Below are 21,217 nucleotides of genomic sequence, written 5' to 3' on the forward strand. Positions count from 1 at the left end.
AGGGAGAGGAAAAAATACAAAAGAAAACCGCAAGCCGAGCTTGGGTGTATAATGTGACTGGGCAGGCCAGAAGGAAAACCAATATGGGAATAACAAGTGGGAGAAAACAAAACACGAAGCAGAGCCTTGGATAGGCAGGGGATAAATAAAATGTAAAGACGAGCTTCGGACTGACCAAGGGTAAACAGGGTAAACTAGGGCAGAACAAGAATAAACTAGAAACAGGTAAAGGGTAACTAAAATGAGGACTAAAGGGAAGTTCAGAGAACGAGGACAAAACAAAGGACGTTATAATGGGTACAGGGCACAATAACAAGGAAACACAAGGTCGCTAGACACGGGAGAACACAGGCTTGACAAGATCAGGATAACAAGAAGCATGTAGCACGCTGGTAAGGAAGCCAAACACGCCGTTGAGGTAGCGTGCACAAAGGGCTCATAAAGCCACAGTCTCAGGCAATGACAGCCCTTAATGTAGTGGCAAGCCTATTTACTTGGTTTGTGTTTGTCATGTATGTTGCAGTTAGCATTTAAACAAATATGGATAACCATGTTTTACTCTGCCCCATAGTGAGTGAGCACTGGTTGTTCTCCGAGGACTGTTCTGTGCAGCGGTTCTGCAATTCCCCAGATGGAGTAATGGTGTGTGGCAGCACTGATGGACGAGAGGTGTATGCCATCACACATGACATTGTCCCTGATAAAGGATGGGTCGTGCAATTTAAGGTCAGTGTATGCCTTTTACCATCATTTCATGTACCTTCTGCACCATACTGCAAAAAAAGATTTTTTCTTTTCTAATGTTTAGAAATAATACACAACACTTCTTAGATGCCAAAAAGTTGAATTGTATAGCACCCTGCACTGGGTTTTTGTGTGCAGATTGCCACTGGTTGTGCTGTACCAGAGAAACTCGCAGAGCGACAGGTTCATGTGCAGTATTCAGTGGACTTTGGTGTGTCCTGGAAGTACCTGATACCTCAGTGCCTGCCTGCTGACCCTCGCTGTGGGGGGCAAGTGTCCCAGCCCTCAGTGTTCTTCCCTTCAGAGAACTGGAAGAGAGCTGTCTACCCGCTACCTGACAGTCTTGCTGACACGTAAGTGCATACTGTCATTCTACACATTGCAGTAGCATTTATCTTCATAAGCTGTTTTTCAACAAAAACAAAACTATATTTTATGTTATTGATCAAGGCACAGGCTTGCCATGAACTAGAAGCACACTGAACACTGCACAATTATGATGTTAATGAAAGATATCAGAAGAAAAGCTTTTTCTGCAACCTCCAGAGGCACCAGCTTAAGATTAACCTTGGGGGAATAGATTTGATAAGAGCAGGAGACCCAAAGATCTCACAAAACTAAAAGGCTTTTGCGAGGATGAATAGATGAAAACAAAAGCTGAAAGACTTTTAGGTGCTAAAGGTGTTTATAAGCTGTGGTACTGGCCAAAGGGGTTGGTCATGTAGGGTGCCCAATTGCTTTGTGCTCCTTTCCTTTAACAAAAACTATAAAAGAGGAAAAAAAAACCTTTAATGTTTAGTCTTAGGCAAACATTTGAGCACTGTTGGCCACATGACTAGACATTTCCCTTGCTTTTTAATTGAGACCTATAAAGCATATTAAACACACAGCATGACAGCATCAACCCAAAATATAAAGAATCTGTTGACACAAAGCTGAGTGCATGATTAGTTAAAATGATCAATGAAGTTGTAATTGATCTAAATAATAAAGCAGGGTGGGGGGACAACAATACTAAAAAGGCAAGACAACAAAACTGAGAACAGCAATATTCAAGGTTATCATCCCTGCATGAGCAAGGTTTCTGCCAAATATAACTTTCAGAGCAAACAGGTGTTTTTACAGAAGCACAAACAAACAGGAAAAGCTGAGGACTAGATATGAAGTGGCAGAGGTTTTTTTGTTTCTTTGAAATCGGAAGATGTCCAGCACCACTCTAGAACTAGCAAAAACCACTGAGACCGTGTTACACCCATCTACAATCAGGAGACGTCTTGTTAGAAATGGAAAAGTTGTGACTGCAGTGCCATGGCTCAGAGGGCAAGCGACAAAAACACAAAGAATGGGCACAGTACAGTGGCAGCAGGTGATCTGAATTCATTAGTCAACACTTCATCTAAATAAATGACTCTTCACTGCTGAGATCATCAGGCAGACTCTGAGGGAAGCGTCTGATTGGTCCCAAATTAATTCCCTAGCACAACAATGACAAGCACACGGCCAAAGTCATAAAGAACTAAAAGAAAAAGCAAAAAGAGGAACAAGACGTTCTACCGCAAATATTATAGTCCCAACAGACCCCAAAGAGGCTTGGAATAACTTACCAGCTGAGGAACTTAAAAACCTGCATGCCAGTGTCCTAAGAGAATTGACTAGAATCGATATTGATGTAATTAAAATTTATGTTTACTGCATTTACTAGAAATTAATGGTTAAATACAAATTGCATGTCATTACTTTTTTAAAGTATCTGCACTTTACATCATTTATATATATATATATATATATATATATATATATATATATATATATATATATATATATATATATATATATATATATACACACACACACACACACACACACACACACACTAGCCATAACATTAATACCACCTCCTTGTTTCTACACCCATTATCCATACAATCAGCTCGGGTGACCGTACAGGAGCACTGTAAAATTCTAGAGTTCCAGACTGTATCCATCGGTTTCTCAGCAGACTCTGTGATTAGCCTCCTTTCACCCTCTCATTCAACGATCAGGTAGTATTTGGGTGATGGCAGCACTGCAGTGACACTGACTGACATGGTGGTGGTGTGCGTGTTAGTGTGTATGTGCTGGTTCGAGTGTATCAGACACAGTACAGTGCTGCTGGAGTGTTTAAATACTGGACTGAGAGTAGTCCACCAACCAGAAATATCCAGCCAGCAGTGTCCTGTGGGCAGCATCCTGTGGGCACTAATGAAGGACCAGAGAATGACTAGCACAAACTGTGAAGTATTAGATCAGAGCTTCAGTCTCTGACTTTAAATCTAAAAGCTGGACCAACTGCGTAGAAGCGTCTAATAGAGTGGACAGTAAGTGGACACAGTGTTTAAACACTCCAGCAGCACTGCTGTCTGATCTACTCATACCACCAGAACACACACTAGGTCAGTCAGTGTCACTGCAGTGCTGAGAATGACCCACCACACAAATACTACAGTCTGCTCTGTGGTGGTCAGTCCTGTGGAGTCCTGAGCATTGAAGAACAGGGCAAGAGGAGGCTGATAACAGAGTCTACAGAGGAACAACGGATACAGTCTTGACTCCACGGACTGTGAACCACACAGTGCTTCTGTACAGTCAGTGGGCAATGAGTGCAGAAACAAAGGTGGTGTTAATGTTATGGCTGATCTGTATGTTTATAATACATATTCTTTGAACTAATATGAGAAACATAACTTCATTTACATATTGATTACATTGTAAAATAACTCCACTGGTCTTCTTATGTATTGTGTTTCCTATTTCTTACTGTCCTATTTAAATGCCAGATAAGGAAATCAAGATTTAGAGAGACATTTCAATGCAGGTAATTGGTTGTTCGCGCGTGTGATTTTCAGATCAGTACGGTTCCGATTTTACCAGCAGCACTCGGATATACAGTGGGCAGTGGAGAACTTCTACATTGGGCCCGCATGTCCGAACCATTGCAGAGGCCATGGAGACTGTCTGAATCAGCGATGCCTTTGTGACCCAGGATTTTCTGGATCCAACTGTTATTCCAGCTCTGCCCTGAAGGTTTAGGCTCAGTGCTTATACACATCATGCACACACTTCCACCATATAAATGTTCACTATGTTTCCTGCCACATACACACGGATGAGCCAAAACATAATGAACACTTGTCTAATATGCTGTTGGTATTCCACATGCCATCAAAACAGCTCACTCAAAATAGGGGCATCATGCTCATTCAATGTTTAAATTTTATGTATTACTAATATTTTTTACAATACATACAATTACAAACATACAATACAAACATATTCTAATGTCAGATCACATATCCAAAAACACACTCCTTCTTTTAAAAATAAAAGAAGAGCTTAAATTATATAAACCATGCATAAAAACCTATAACTATAACATGGAACTTCAAAGGCACTTATGGAACTTCAAAGGCACTATGAGCCTTCAGTACTTCATACTTCTTAGCATCCAAGCAGAAACTTGATTTATTGCAGTGTTGCCCATACTTAAACATGAATTTGGGACTGAAAATTCAAACAGTTTGGCTGCCACTGGCCAATCAGCACACAGGATCAGGATCACATCTTTTTAATTCCCTTTGATTTCAGAAGAAACAGTGAATAAACAGGTGTCCCAATACTTTGTTCCATATAATGAATGTATATACACACTGTATGAAAGGCCTCTCCTATTCCTGTAGACTTCCCTGAAGGAACGTTTCGACTGGCAGGGGGTCCATGGGCCACAGTGGCAAGTTTTAGAGGGAGGTCACCCTTGCACTGACTGTGGAGTGCTAGTTGAGGGGACGGCACTATACTTTAATGGAGCTGATGCCAGACAGGCGGTCACTGTTGACCTGGATTTGCGTGGAGCAAAGTCAGTGCTTAAGTCATTTATTTTAGTTTTGCTTTTAAAATAAGAAACATTTTAACATATTCAAGTTCAACTTTTCATTTGTAAAAATGCTCATTTTGATGTTGTGTCTTAGATTTGTAGAATATTGGGCCAGGATTGGAAGCGAGAACAACATGACTCTGTGTCATCGTCCAACTTGTAGAAAAGAGGGTGTTTTGCTGGATTATTCGACAGATGGAGGTTTGTTTAATTTGATCCTTGCCCTTCCCAACCTTCTCATTACATACTTTTTTACAGTACCTTATGATCTCTTTCTCTTTCAAAGGTGTGTCATGGACACTGCTTCATGAGATGGACTATATGAAGTATGTGTCAGTAAGAAGGGACTACATTGTGTTGCCAGAGGGAGCTCTTACCAATGCGACACGCCTGCGGTGGTGGCAGCCATTCACTGTGTCATCAGGCCTGGCTACCCCAAATATAGAGCGTGCTCAATGGGCTTTAGATAACATCCTGGTAGGAGGCTCTGACATCAACCCCAGCACCCTCCTGGATACATTTGATGATGGTATTCAGCTTCTTTTTTTTTTTTACATAAAGCTTTAGAGAAGAGAAGATGGTCTGAAACCAGGCTATGTAACTTCTAATAGTAAATTCTAGATTTGAGTAGCTATAGAGTAAATGTTCATGTAGGATCCTACAACGGCTAGAATTCTGTTAACATCTTGATGCTCTAGACAACATTCAACTAAGTTTGTAGCTTACTATGTAACCCTCAGTTAAGAAGGAAGGAAGACAAGGTTCCCTACACAAGCATGCTACCAGTAAATGAAAGGACTGCAAATTTATAAATTGCTCATTACAAATGAAATAAAATACAATATTTTCTTAAGACTTTCTCAGATAAAAACTACATAGCTTGCATTAAAGTCAGTAGTTAGTAGTACCTAAATACTGGGCCTCAAAATGAAAGAGCATTTGGAGAAATAAGGACAAAAAAAGGATACACACATACAGTAGTCCAATATCCAGCTCAAGGCAACAAGACCAAACACGAGTTAAATAAAGTCTCAAGTGACTTCCACCCTGATGGTTTTGCTTTTTTGAAGGGACAACAAATTTAGCTGGGTCCCACCTGGTGCACCAAAAGCTACTCTAAAAAGCAGATGGTTTGGGGCAACAAATTAGTAAACAGGTCCCAGCTGTTACAATAGGTTTCAAGGTTGGATTTGATTGAATTAATGAATGAAGCTGAGCGAGATGCAGGGGAAAACATACAAAACAAAACAAAACACTGAGGGTGTGCGTGGTGTCAAATGAAAACAAGAAGTGGCAAAAACAATGAACATAAACTCTAAGCAGGACTTCGGTCAAAACAGGGGGACTTGGCAGGAACAAAACAAAACAGTCAAAATACCAGGGCAGACAAGATAACAAGACCAGACAGGCAACAACAATATCAGAATACTTTCCCCTTTGAGCAGATCCCAGGTGTCCCAAATCGGCTTAACAAGGGAAGCCAGCCGCAGAGCGTGTGCGTGGCCAACTTCTTACATGGATCTAGGGGCAGAGTCCTGGGATTGCCCCGGGGAAGAGTGTGATAATGAGAGCCTGACAGTATCGGATCTCCCCTCTCTGCCTGTGCTGATGTGTTACTCCAGAACTCCTCGCTGCGGCGCATCCAGGCATAGACCACAGGCATCAAAGTCTCCGCTCCACACGGAAGTTGGTAACCAAGGTATACCTGGTAGGGCGTGAGACCAGTGGTAGTGCATCTCAGAGAGTTCTGGGTCATCAAGGACAGGAAGTGCTACATTAGGCCACCACGGAGTGGACACGCGCACGCATGCTCTCCCACCAGTACTTAGGGGAGAGGAAGTAGAAAGTGCGGGTCAGATAACAGGGAAGAAATGGGCCCAGGCAATGAGGCACTCTCAAAGGGACACAGGTACGTAGGTCTTGTTGGGTGGACAAGAGGCAGGTACGGAGGTCTGGGCTAAGGCTTGGGCTATCTCCATATCAATATCCCAGCGGGTAGCATGGATGGACACGGTCGACCACCTAGCCTGACGTGGATTTAGGACCTTGGCTTGATGTAAATATTCTAGATTTTATAGGGCCGTGACCACCAAGAAGGGGTGAGCAGCGCCCACTAGCCAGTGGCACCATTCGCTTAATGCCATCTTGATGGCGAGGAGCTCCCTGTCTCCCACGCTGTGGTTGCATTCAGCTGCTGTCAGCTTCTTAGAGTAGAACACCATGGGATACTTTAGCAGCCGGGCCAATGTGAAGACACGTTTGAGCACTTGGAAGGACTCCTCTGCCTGCAGAGTCCAGGTAACCCTCTTGGGGGCCCCTTGTAGGAGGAAGGTAATAGGCGCTGCTAGGATCCCTAATGAATCGCCCGTAGAAGTTGGTGAAGCCCATAAATCCTAAGAAACTGACCTGTGACAAATGAAATGTGCACTTTTCCAACTTGCCATACAGCTGGTTGGCCCTGAGGGTGGTCAGGACTTTGTGGACATGCTGTACGTGGGTGGGCAGATCAGCAGAGTATATCAAAAAGGCATCTGAGGTAGTCTTTTAGGACATCATTGATAAAAGATTGGAAGACGGAGGGGGTGTTGGCCAGGCCATATGGCATGACCTGGCACTGGTAGTCCCCCGTGGTAGTGAGAAAAGCCATCTTCCACTTGACCCCCTCTCTGATCCGCACCAAGTTGTAAGCGCTGCGCAGAGGCTGGGTCTTAGACTGGGTTTGGGACCTGAGTGTGGCAGGGCAACTAAGGATCTCAGCAGGCCGACTCTTTGTGGTCGGGGGCTTAACCCATTGCAAAACAGGGCCATGAGAGCCACCTGATTCCACCCACTGCCTGCAGCCAGTGTGTGGAACTCAAGTGAGCATTGGGCAACGGAATGATTGCTCTGTTCCAGCCTGAGAAAAAAGGTCGCCTTTAGTGAGCCCTTCCCTAGGGTGTTGGAAAACCGTGTGGAATTTCTTAAGGAAATCCATGAAGGTAACAATGAACGTAAACTCGGTCAAAACAGAGGAGTTTAGCAGGAACAAACAGAGCCAGAATACTAAGGCAGACAAGATAACAGACACTAGACCAGACAAGATCATATTTACCCTTTGAGCAGACCGTAGACCGCAGCGGTACAAGGTTTCAACAGCACTAATTCACTGCAACATGTGAGAGAGTAGCAAGGGCTTAAGAAGCCCCAGTCCCAGGTGTCCCAAATCAGCTTAACGAGGGAAGCTGGACGCAGAGTGTGAGCGTCTAGGGGCGGAGTCCTGGGATCGCCCAGTGGGAGAGCATGATAATGAGGGCTTGACACATTGGCTCTAAGAAGTCGTACATCTTTGATCTAAAACCACACCTCTAAAAAAGAATGTTCTAAGAATAATTTTCTCAAACCAAAATATATTAAAAAGAGGGCAGTGCTCTTGAAAGTTTCAGAGGGGTACAGTGATCTAGGTCCATGATCCATGTTATTTGGCTTTTTGTAGTTCAAAAGCATGTACAGTATTTACTGTTGGTCATCGACCTGCCGCTTTGTGATCAAACCTCCTGTATCAGGTTAATTAGATTAATCTGCTGGGGACTATTATGGTTGGGCAAGTTTACAAGTATTCCCAGACTGTTTGATATATGTATATGTATCAGTCCACTGAAAAATGCTTAACCATTAATGATCTTTTAATGTTCTTACTGATTAGATTATGATGATTACTGGATTTGGCTTTAAATGTTTTTCCTTTGACACTTGTATTAACTCTGTTTACCCTTTCTCAAATCTTTTTATTTTGCTCTCTCAGAAGGAACATCTCATGAAGAAAGTTGGAGTTTCTATCCAAATGCTGTGCGAACGGCTGGTTTTTGTGGCAATCCTTCTTTCCACCTATACTGGCCCAACAAAAACCAGGATGGCACACACAACATCCTGGCCACACGGGAGCTTATTGTCCAGCCAGGATACATCTTACAGTTCAAAGTAAGAAATGCTATGCTTTACTACTATAGCATCGTGTTTATATGCATTCGCTATGAGCAATTCATTAAATAATTAAAATTTACTTTGTTTCACAGATTGTGGTTGGTTGTGAAGCAGATAGTTGTGAAGATCATCATTCAGTACTTCTACAATACAGAAAGGATGCCAGGTGTGTGAGAAAAAGAAAAGTATGGATTGGAATTAGTCAGACAGAGAGCTGTATGGGACTGTGTACAGTGAGATGTTTTGGATGTTTACCTTACGTTTTTTTTCCTCACAGATCAGACTCATGGCAGTTGGTACAGTCTGCATGCCTCCCCTCCTCAGTGAATAATGTGGGATGTTCCCCTTTCCAGTTCCATGAGTCCACCATCTACAGTCCAGTTAACAGCTCGGTATGGACCAGAGTTACAGTGCAATTACCTGACTATGTCTCCTCAGGGTAAGGAATACCTGGACAATCTATGTCTGTGTACTGTTACACAATGAGTATGTTTTGAATAATGTCCCCATAAGAACACTTTCTACAAAAGAATTTGGTCCCAGGATGTTTCTAAGTGCACAGTGAGGATGTATTCATTTCACATGCATTAGTTGGTCATATGCTCGTAAGTTAAGCATATGTAAGCATACATTTTCCTACTCAAAACAGTGCCACGCAGTTCCGCTGGATTCAGAAAGAAGGCGCTGGTGAGCAACATGGCTGGGGAGTTGATCATGTCTACATTGGTGAAGCCTGTCCGGGTCTGTGTAGTGGACATGGGTACTGCACCAGTGGAGCAGTCTGCATTTGTGACGAAGGGCATGAAGGTTGGCACTCTGAGTTTTCAGTTGAGCGCTATATGTACAGTACATGTTGAGTTTTGGAAAAGCAGCCAATTTAAAGTGGCCTTTAAATCTTGTCATTGAAATGAAATCCAAGTAGTGGTTGTTTCAAGTGAAAATAGAGCATGAAAATACTGCCTTTCTTTCTTTCGTCAGGTGATGATTGCTCTCTGTCCAGCAGTGACCTTCCCACCTCTATCAAGGACAACTTTGAATCAGGCTCTGTGTCTGAAGAGAGCTGGAGTGTAATTCAAGGTGGAGAGGTCAGCAGTGGCTGTGGCCAGCTATCCCCACATGCTCATGGAGATTCTCTTTATTTCAGCGGTTGCAAGATGAGGCAGGCAATCACCAAACCTCTGGACCTTACCAGGGCCAGGTACTGCACTGTAAAAAAAAAAAAAACACTAGAAGGATTATGAAGATTCAGGTCACTTAGAATTATGCAGAGGTCATAACAATATCATATGTTTGCCCTGAATTTTTCTAAAGTGACTCTTTTTTCTCTTTCTCTCTCTCCAATATATGATATATATATAGCAAGATCATGTTTGTGCTGCAGATTGGCAGCGTGTCCCAAACAGACAGTTGCAATTCAGCTCTGGACCAGGTCGACACTGTAGACCGGGCTGTGCTGCTCCAGTACAGTGTCAACAATGGAGTTAGCTGGCATGTTATTGCTCAGCACCAGCCCAAAGACTTCATCAAGGCCCAGAGAGTCTCCTATAACATACCACTGTAAGTCAGCAGGCAGCTGTGATGTCAGACTGAATGACAGATTTGGGCTGTCAGATGCTGTCAGAAACACAACTGTTCTTAATGCAGTGGAAATGTTTCACTCATGAATGATTACAGAATCAGGTTAGCTAGGATCTTTGATCTATGTACTTTTTATCACAGGGAAGCACGTGTGAAAGGTGTGCAGTTGCGATGGTGGCAGCCACGTCATGGTGGTGCAGGACATGACCAGTGGGCTCTGGACCATGTGGAGGTTGTTCTGTGAGTGTGATAATGCTTTACAGCAGTATTTACAAACAAGTCACAAATTGTCTTGGTAACGTCTTTGGCCACTATAAGCTGCAAAAACCCGCTGTATTGCACCCAGGCATAGATTCTACGGGCCTTTAACTCATTTTTTCAAAGTTTTTGATGATGGTGTTAACAGGGTTTTTTTATTTGACTGCAAAAGCCATAGAATGTGTCATCATTCCATCTGTGCATGGAAAAAGGCCCAATGGCAGAGAGGGCATAACTGCCTCTACTCAATGACTCTGGATGAGTGAACACAAGCCAACATGTGTTACACTGGTCTGACCTACTTATATCTAAAAGCGCCAAGCTCTGGCTGTCTGACCACCAACCTCCTACCATTCTCTCAAGTATCCAAACAATTAACACTTCCCACCCTGTGTCCTTCAATTCCATGCAAATTCTCAGAGAACATTTTATTCTAGTACTTTCATAATTCAGCTTAATGTATTGAGTTATTACAGATTAATTTCTAACTTTTTTATTGTTATTATTTAGCTATTCATATATATTTGGACAATAGTTTTGTTTCTTATAGCTAATTAATGTTAATATTACATTTATTACATTTATCAAGTCAGCTAATTAATATCCTGTGTTAATACTTTTTGTAAGAGCATTTTATTATTTTATTATTTTATTGACAACCAAGCTGTCAATAGGTCTTTTTGCTACTTTGGGGGGGGGGGGGGTACTGGTGGAATGCACCATGCGGCACCAGGAGTCATGGAATAACAGCATCATGATAACTTTACATCACTTCTTTTTTTTCTTTGTGAATACAAAATAGCAGGGTGGCCAACATATCAAATGTATTTATAGTCATTTCATTTAATCAAATTCAGGAAAAAAAACTGTCTGTCATGACTGGCTAGGTCATGACTAGGCAGAGATGGTACGATGCAAGAGTATTTATTAAACAAAAAGGGGGTATAACATAAGAGAAAAGCAGCAAAGTACAGGGCCAAAAGGAACAACCAAACACAAACATGACAAAGGAACCTGGGCAAAACAACGACGCACACCTGAGGCTGGCAAGTATCTCGCAGCTAGGCTAGCATGCCGGGAATGATGAAACGTGCCTGGGGAAACTAAGGCTGTGCTTGTCAGGCACTAGGAACACTACAAAACGTGAACACCGCGAACTGGAATGATCAGTCGCCGAACCCAAAAGGCATGAGGTAAACCGACCTGGAGAAAAGGCTCGTCCCTGAGCAGTGAGAGCGACGTGATCCGAAGAGAGAGGTGGCCTCTCAGAACGATCTTGAGCTTACTCCGACAGTGACCTCCAACACACTTGGTTGGAGTAGCACAGTAATTATGTTCAGTTCTCGGCTCTGAGTGGCTAGTGCTAGCCCCTTAAATACCCCAGCCTCAGGTGAAACGATGAATGACGTAACCAAACCAATGAACATGAATCCGACACAGTGAACATGAAACAGAGTCCGTGAAGCCAAACGTAAACGTGAGTGTCACAATACGAGTCCTCATGAGAGCCTGCAGGCCGTGGCTCGGGACCGCCCCCGGGGTGGGTGCGGCGACGCGGACATGACAAGGTCAACAAATCTTCACAATGTTCATATAGATCATTAAAATCCTCTAAAAGTCACTGTTAGGTCTATATTGCCTTAATTAAAAACAAATTAATAAGTTATAGCAAAAACCGATCGAATATATATCATACAAGTTGGCACAAACATTATTACTTTAAAATGCTATGATAAACACTGATAAAAAGTCATTATACCACATTCATTTTATTATTCATTTTCTTTTTTTATGTATGAGACCTTTGCCATTTTGAAATGTACAGTATTAACTAATGTACTGTATAATTACATACATCTCAACTTTGGGTTAAAACACATTAACATAATATAAAACTAAAAAAAATATCTTACTAAAACTAAAGAATAGTGTATGACTATTTGGGAATGTCCCACCTTCATTTCGCCTCACTGTTTTGTATTTCTGTTTTAAGTTTTGTTCCCTAACAATCTCTGATTTCACTCCGACTCCTTTCCACAGACGGGGAAGGAGTTTCAGGTATTATGTACCATTTTCCCTGCTACCTTTGCCATATATTGCTGTTCACAAAGCTCCTTTACCAACTTGAGGTCCTTCTGGTCCTTCTGCCTATGGTAACATTCATGGGCAGTGGTGGCTCAGCCGGGATATTGATAACAGGGTTGTGGGTTCGATTCCCGGGCTTGGCAAGCTGCCACTGTTGGGCCCTTGAGCAAGGCCCTTTACCCTCTCTGCTCCCCGGGCGCTGGAGTTGGCTGTCCACCGCTCTGGGTGTGTGTGTGTACTCACTGCCCCTAACACATGTGTGTGTGTGAGTGTGTGTTCACTACCAGATGGGTTAAATGCGGAGGACACATTTCGCTGTACAGTCCACACTGTACAGTGACAAATACGTGCACCTTTACCTTTACCTTTAACAGTCCCCAACACACTCAAGGGTGTTATTAAGGTTATTGCACTGAATGGATTACCATTTGTAAAATCCTTACAAACATATAATGATAACTTATCTATAAGCAAGCCATGTCAACTGAAGATTTATTATGCTATGGATTTGAATATATTTGAAAGTTACAGTTAGTAAGTTCTGGGCATTTCTGGAAAGACCGCTCTGCTAGATCCTGCTGGGTCAGATATATTCGGCCACATTCTGCTTACTCCTAATTAGTCTTTACTGCACAATCCTTATCTGTTTCCTCATTAAGCTAATTGTCCCCTCCCAAACCATATGTTTATGTATCTATTGCTATTAATCATTTCACACATATCATTAAAGGAGTGAGAGTTTAAGTTAAACCATGCAATGTTTTGTACTTAACTTTTTTTTTTCTTTGAAAAAAACATAGCACATATTAGCTAAATTGAAGGCACCGGTCATGACTGGCTAGATCAATGACGGATGAACACTCGCAGGGATGGTGCGATGCAAGATTTTAATAAATCAAACAGGGGAAAACACAAGAATGCATCAATAACACAGGGGGTAATGATTAACCAAAATACAAATGTGACAGACTAACATGGGCAAAACATGAAGGCCATCTGAGGCTGGTTGGTAGCCAGGCGAGAGAGGGAAGATCAACAGGGAAATAATGCTAGAACCAAAAACCCACTGGCAGGACCAGTAAAAGATAACCAATGTAATACCGCGCTCGTCAGGCACAACTTAACTTACTGGACTTGGACTAAGGGATTAGTCGCCAAATCCTCAAGGCAAGCAAACTCCTCAAACAGCAAACAGAGAACTCCTGAACGTGAACAGACTCTCTCAGACACCCTCGTGAGAAACACCAATGACAGCCACAAATCTCCTGAACATGAAGCCAACCCTCCAGGTTGGCTTGGGAACCTTAATTCTCGGCGAGGGAAAGATCGCGTTTGCTCCCTTTATACCCCAGCTCTCAGGTGACCCAAATCAAACAGAACATGGCATAGTATATAGTGTGTTGTCAACATAAAAGTCCAGTGAGTGTCGTGAACATGGACCCAGAACTAAAAGTCCGTGACATGAACATGAAGCCTGTGGACCGCGGCTCGGGACCAACCCCGGGGCGGTCATCCTTGTGACACCTGCTAATAGAAAACAGAATTGCACACTAAAAGCAGGAAACCCCTAAATGCGCAGGTATTTCGCACAAAGAGAAGGAAAACATTTTTTAACTAGTGCAATTTTTTTCAATTTTAAGAATAGTAAGTAAAGAAAAAATGTGCCATTTATAGGAAAAGTCATTAAAGGAGATTTTGATCAAGGGTTTTTTTAGTAACCAGTGCTGGTATAGGTAGGGCAAAGAGGCATGGTGCTTTTAGTAAGACGCCACAGCGGTCAGATGTCTGGTGCTTGGTGCTTTTAGTGTTAACATTATTATACAGGAGTCAGGAGTGGCTAGGTCGGACAGAGATCGTGAACACTCGCAGGGGATGGACCAAAGCGAGAACGTTTATTTAACACCATAAACGGGGTAAACAAAAGACTGAACCGATCCGATCCTCGCTACCATGAGTACCGCGCGTACGTGTAGCTCGCTACCTGAGCTCCTGACCCTGAATATGCTACACGAGTGCAGCTCCGTGAGATGAGCTCACTCTCCTGAAGTAGCCCCCAAAGAATCCTAAGGTTCAATCCGTATCGCTGGTCTGTTCAGTGAGCTAAGTTAGATACGGCAGGAAGAGTCCACTAGGATCCAGTAGGCTCAACAAACTCGACACGTTGAATACTGAGTCCACTTTTCCGTGAGTCTGTCGGTTAGTCCAACAGAGTCCATGAGTCCAACTGAACCACTTCTATCCACTGAGTCCGTCGATTAGTTCAACAGATTCGATGGGCACGATGGGTGCACTGGGTGCAATTCTCGGCCACCGGCAGCTGACCCTAGCCCTACTTAAATGTGCCAGGTGGAACGTATTAACCAAAACAATGAACGGACACATGACGCCAACACAAACGTGAAACAAGATGGCGACAATGAGTGTCAACGTAAAAGTCCTGAAACATGACATAACCATGACTGTGGGGCAGCACAGTGACGCGGGCGTGACAACATAGCACTGGACATGCATTGTATCTAGACACACCGTTAAACACCTAGCTGTAAAATGTAATTTGGCGACATAAAATCAATTATATCTAATTCATTTGTTATTAAAAACACATCTTACATTTGACAGCATGTTTTATGTACTGTTGCACTGCTGAAAGGACAAAGCATGTTGTAGCAAGCATTCCATTTTTTTCTGGTCACTGAAAGTGATGTAGGTATTCTTGTATCCTTGAACATTGTAGTTCACTAAAATCAATTTAAGCTGAATCCTATGACACAGAAAAGTAAACCTCTGACAACGGTAGTACAAAGCTCTATGGTATAGGCTCATAAATGCCCCATACAGAATAACAGCACCACCTGATGCCCCAACTTTAGGGTAAAAAGACATTCAGGCCCGTTCCAAGCATTCAGCATTCAAGCATTCAGGCCTCTATCATGTTTTTGGCATATGCATGTACACATGGATGAATTATGTGCCCATGCAATTTATTTCCACACCTTGGCAAACCTATACCTATGAATTTGGGATACTTGAAGTGAAAAACCTCATTTGATTGATTGATTGATTGTCTTCATGGCATCTGTCAATTATTATGTTTTCAAATCCCTGTGGAATTAAAACTAATATGACTGTGCAAAACCTTAACTGATTGAACTGATTTGGCTGCTGTTAACTTGCTCCAGTAAATTATTTTTTTGTTGTTGATGGTATTACAGACTTTAAAGCACAATATGCTGTTTTTGGTCTATGTATTGGTATAGTTCATTTTGCAATGTGTTGAACTTGTCTCGCGAGTCAGACAGGGGGTACAAATTAACTGATTTGGTAGGTTTGGCTGCCAGGTAATTTGAAATGCTACAGTAAATGTACTTTACCTTTAGTATATGCATGGTTTGACATACTTTAAAGCACAGTAAGCTGAAATGTTGGTGTTGCAATTGAAATGGTAATTTTTTGGTGTGTTGTGCAAAACACACTGATTAAACTGATTTGGTCTACATATCGGTAATGGTCATTTTACTGTATAGCAGTTATTAAGGTATAATAAATTGTTATTTGAAAATTGATAATTTGATCTTGAGGTAGGTAACGTATACCAGCTCTAAATATTAGCCACTCAACAGTTCCAGACAGTGTTAGACTTGCAATGAAAAATACTCCTGTAGGCCAGTAACATATCATTATTGTGATTTATTAGAAATATTCTACATTTCCATATAATTTGTTTGTGACATACTGCGAAGTAACAGTACAGGTAAATTCATCATGCCCACCTAGGGTTAGTTTGTTTGGTTTGGGTTAGTTTGTTGGATTGACCAACAAACAGTAAAATGGGAAAGTCTACAGAGCACAGGGTGGATCTGCAAAAGATGATTGTATATGTACACAAGCCAGGAATGTCTTGGAGCAACATCTAGAGATGCCAAGATCATCAGTTTAAAAAGTCATGTGTAAATACAAGTTAATGGAGGGTGTAGACATATTGCCAAGATCTGGAAGAAAACCCAAACTGTCACCCACAGCTGGATGAAAATTGGTTCTCTTTCATCATTTGTTTGGTATCTCACTATGGTAAAAACTCCCCATGTGTTCTAAACTTCTAAATTTGTCGTTCTCACTCTTTTCCATGAAGACCTTTCCTTTTTTTGGTACATGCTGAGAAAGATGTCATTTTGTCAGCACATCAGCATGTGCTTTACCAAGAGTGTGGAGGCTGTTCTTTTGTGTGTTTGACCCATGAGAGGATGGATTTGAGTGCTATAGTTTTGCCCCCCAAAGTGGTCGCTACCATCCAATGTTCTAGAACTACCTCCACATGCTCAACCTATATGATTCCAAGTGGCATGTGTTTGATTCTTGGTGTGAGCAAGGGGTTATTTCTTTTTTATGCTCGGTGGCAGATGTGCTTTAGTTTTGACATGATCTGTTAGATTAAGGCAGAGCCTTCTCCACCATCAAGGTGTATTTGGCTGCTATTTAAGCAGGTCAAGTGAGCTTTGACAGTGCCACTGTGGGTAAACACCCACTAATTTGCCATGTCATGAGAGATGTGCGCAGACTGTGGCCAAGTCCAAGCTTTTGTTTTTTTCTTGGGACCTATCTTTGGTTCTGCATGCACTTTCCCGCTAACTTTTCAAGACAATGGAAAGCATAAACTTGATACTCTATTCATTAAGACTGGTTTACTGCTTGCTCTGGCATGTGCCAAATGAATTAATCGATTATGTGCATTTTCTGTGCATCTGCGCATTGCACTAAAGCTCTGTTACACCCAACTTGAGATATATATGATATATAGAGATAGATATATGCAGCTAGTTGGTCTTCGCCCTGTACCATCTTATTCCCTCTACCGAACAAATGATGAAAGAGAAAGCAAGATTACTTGCATAACCCTGGTTCTCTGAATTAGACATGAGATATCTCACCACACTTCCCTCCTTGCACTTTACTGAGGAAGAGCATGCTCCAAGAATGACAAATTTGGGAGCTGCACCTGCTTATATAGGGGGCAGGAGCTCCCTCATCATTGCTGTGATTGGTCTAGGGTTAGCTAGCATCCAGACGTGATGCCATTGGTAATTCCATAGCTGGGGGTGGAAACATCATGCTCTCCTGCTGTTGTGCTGACAGTGGAACTGCTACATTGCACAAAGTGAACGGAATAATAAAGTAGGAAGACTACCTCTGAATATTTAGCATAACCTCAAACCATTAGGCATATTACTGTAACTTGGACACAAGCATTCCAACAGGACTGTAACCCCAATCACACACCAAACATGATTGTGGAATGGATAAAACAGGCTAATGTTAAGCTTTTGGAATGGCCTTCCCAAAGTCCTCAAACCTATGTTTGGACTGTAGTTTTGTTTGTGCCAGGAAACTTTACCAAAAAACTGGTGAAATATACAGCTGCGATTCTGGAGCCATGTTGATGGCTACTAAGAGAGTCTGGTCTAGGTGTAACTTGCTAAGGGACATTTCATCAAGTAGTGCGTGTATATTTTTGATTGTGTGTTGATTTGAGGATCCTCCACCCACCACAAAAACTTCTTGTTTTCTTTCCTATTAACAATTCTACTCTCATTCTATTCCACAAAAAAAAAATTTCAAAGCCCAATAATTCCATGACAGTTATGACCATTATGAGTGTATGTAAACGTCTGACCACAACTGAACGCATTAATTCCTCTGCCACCATTTCTACAAATTAAATGTAAACTATATAAGCAGATTATGTCACTCTCTCTCTTGCTTCCTTCTTATACATTAACCTACCATGATAGGACAGCCATCATTGCACCAACTGTTTGTTTAATTACCCTTCAAAAGCAGTTCCATACTGGCTACTAAATGATGCTAGCACCATTTTTATCACTCCTTCTCTTATAGGGTCTATACTCATTTTTTAATGCAATACTGTCAAATCTCCTACATTGCCCAGTTTGTTTCCTTTTCCCTATTTTCCTCTCACTCTGTTCCTCTCTACCTTAACTGTTCTAGTTCTATTTCTTTCCCTGTGTCACTCATCTCTTTCTGCCTCTTTCCCTGTTTGGTTCTGGGTCTCTTGACTCTTTTCAACTGTGTGGTCCTACCTCCCCAGGGCAGTACATTTTCCCCTCCAGATCTTTCTGCACGCCAGCAGCAGTCCCCCTATGTCCTCCCCCTCTTGTGCTCTAATTTATGCTCTCTTCTATATTCTGCTTCCCCTGACATGGCTGTAGAGTCAGGTAAGTGGTCTGTTCTGAGAGATCCTATCAATCCTAGAATACAGCCCAGTCCTTACTCCTGCCTCCTTTATCCCACACCATTTATCATCGTTATCCATGTACTTGACCCTTCTAGTCTACCCAGCCCCTGAAACCACAGAGCTGTAGGGTGCCCATTATAAGGTTGTACATGAGACATGAGGCAGTAAGATAAAAAATGAGATGATAGATCGGATGCAGGAAGATTGAAGATGATTTTGTAAGGCGAGAAAATGTCATCAAATGTTTTAGGCTTGAAAGATGGCAGTAAAATTGTCCATAGAAGTTATTGTGGGTTATAGAGGTTATTGTGGTTCTTTGAAATGATTGCCTGTATCAATTACGTTTTCCCAGTATGATTTGACAGAAGTGCAGCTAAAAATTTTTGGACGATCACGCAATTTGTACACTTCATGTACCCTGAACTTCTAGACCATGGTTTTTTAGTGTTTGTGGTTAAGTTTGTGTTTGGTGATGCTTTGACAGGTAAATATGTAATATACAATAAGCTTTGTTAAAATATGTTAATTTTATGCTTCTCAATGTTTATATAGAGATAAATTCTAAACTTTATAAATTTACACCCAAGGTCTCATTATTTGTAAATAGTTTTGAATAGACAAGTACTATAACTATAAAATAACTATAACTATAAAAACTATATTTTGCCACAACTCATCCTGAATCCCAGTCACCATTTTCATGGCCTCCTCAGTAGCAGCTCTTTTTTGTTATTCATGATCCTTGGTGACTGCCATGAATGTCCATGATTACAGTAGAAAATTTTATTTACACATTTCAAGACTACATTCAGACAGCCCCTATACCCTCATCCCCGCTTTGCAGAGGCCTCTGCCTGCCCGTGCTGCATTCCTGGCTCACTGGTAGCACATGCTGGATAGAAGAGACAATGACAGGCTAAGGAACCACAACAGTCTTGGCCAGTTTTTTGTTTTGAGACTCTGTCGCCATCATTTTCTTTTGTAACCCTTGTAGCCTGTTCCCTTGTATAATTAAATGTTTTACTTTGTGTTTCTTTATGTTGACTTTTTAACTATAACCCCAAGCACCATGAATGAGCAATTTGTGGGAAAAAGTGCAAAAAAGGTTTTTATTACAGTTGCAGAAAAATTACCATATTTGGATTACTGATACATAGAAATGGGTGATATTGAATTGCAGAGAAAAAGTTACATTGAACTGAGAGTTACTATAATAACCACAATGGGCGTAGGTGGCTTGGAGGTAAATAATGGAAGTACAGGTTTGTTTGTTTGTTTGTTTATTTATTTACTTGAAACCAATGTATTCAAATAATTTTACCATGGGTATTGATTTTAGACACAGAACGTAAAAGGCTAGGTAGACTACTCACTGGTGGTCAGTTCAGGCATAAGTAAAAAAAATTATATATATATATATATATATATATATATATATATATATATATATATATATATATATATATATTGTTGACAGCCCACAACTATGTCAACTAAGTGTCGCATCAGCGCATTGTCCGATATGCAAAGATCAAGATTCATTTGAAAACAAATACATGTGTAATGAGATATGAGGAGTAATCATGGTGAAATCAGAAAATCAGCTGTTAACTGCGTATTGCTCACCATTTTTTTTACAATCATCAGACATACTGTTCATGCATGCTGATCATTTGAATTATTTTTTTTGTCACAGTAATTATAAAATGCCTTGGTTTCCAACAGTGAACTATGCGGATTCTAACATATGGTTCTAACATTACTGATCCAAAAACAGAGCTCACTTGAATATATTCAACATGCAAAATTATACACAACCAAGCGTGTTTAGGAGTTTACAGTGTAAACCAAATCTAACTATACTTAAGATGCATTACATGGTTGATAGAAAGACATTAGCTTTAATATAAGCCACAGGAAAAACAATACTCTGCGCTTCCGCAACCTCATAGTTCCATCCATTTATAAACAATGCACAGAAATATCAACAGTTTAAAAGGTGTCACTGTAGAAAGCTGAACCAGGTGCAGAATAAACGTAAAGTGCCGTGCAAAAATACTCACTCACTCAGTGTTTTTACAAATGCATACAAAATTACAATTACAAAAAATGATAAAAAAAAAACAACAGAAAAAAACTATTCCTACCAGCTTTACACTCTGTGGCGAATAAATAGCTATTTGTTTAAGTTGGTTTAATGTGTGGTAAAATGAGCTGCGATTTTCTAATAGAGCCATAGTTTCTCAACTGTATTTAAATTTAGACTCAGAGCAGGACCCAAAGCAGGACAGCGGGCAGCAGGGTGCTACCAGGATAGAACAGTTGGAACTGTCTCAATACATGGGAAAGAGAGAGAGATAGAGAGAGAGAAAACAGAAAGGAGGGGAAAACACAAGGGGTTTAGAAGAGCACAGCAACGTTTTTATGGTGGG

At 41.3% G+C, this 21,217-nt stretch overlaps 1 protein-coding gene across 2 annotated transcripts in view; it reads left to right on the forward strand.

Moving 5' to 3' along the window:
- LOC140575411 (reelin-like) overlaps positions 1–21,217 on the forward strand; it is a 124,870-nt gene that overhangs the window by 100,507 nt on the left and 3,146 nt on the right. Inside the window, exons 51-64 of one of the 2 annotated variants that reach the window (XM_072695712.1) lie at positions 572–726; positions 883–1,097; positions 3,630–3,807; positions 4,461–4,636; positions 4,749–4,855; positions 4,941–5,183; positions 8,436–8,611; positions 8,707–8,780; positions 8,892–9,053; positions 9,264–9,421; positions 9,593–9,812; positions 9,974–10,171; positions 10,334–10,432; positions 18,639–19,268. In XM_072695712.1, coding sequence (XP_072551813.1) covers positions 572–726; positions 883–1,097; positions 3,630–3,807; positions 4,461–4,636; positions 4,749–4,855; positions 4,941–5,183; positions 8,436–8,611; positions 8,707–8,780; positions 8,892–9,053; positions 9,264–9,421; positions 9,593–9,812; positions 9,974–10,171; positions 10,334–10,432; positions 18,639–18,759 — 2,282 coding nt within the window. In that variant the 3' untranslated portion in view covers positions 18,760–19,268. Of the gene's footprint in view, positions 1–571; positions 727–882; positions 1,098–3,629; positions 3,808–4,460; positions 4,637–4,748; positions 4,856–4,940; positions 5,184–8,435; positions 8,612–8,706; positions 8,781–8,891; positions 9,054–9,263; positions 9,422–9,592; positions 9,813–9,973; positions 10,172–10,333; positions 10,433–18,638; positions 19,269–21,217 lie in introns of those variants that run through there. The other variant, XM_072695711.1, reaches the window with a different exon arrangement.

This window comes from Salminus brasiliensis, chromosome 13 (assembly GCF_030463535.1).
Source record: "Salminus brasiliensis chromosome 13, fSalBra1.hap2, whole genome shotgun sequence".
Classification (NCBI taxonomy): domain Eukaryota; kingdom Metazoa; phylum Chordata; class Actinopteri; order Characiformes; family Bryconidae; genus Salminus; species Salminus brasiliensis.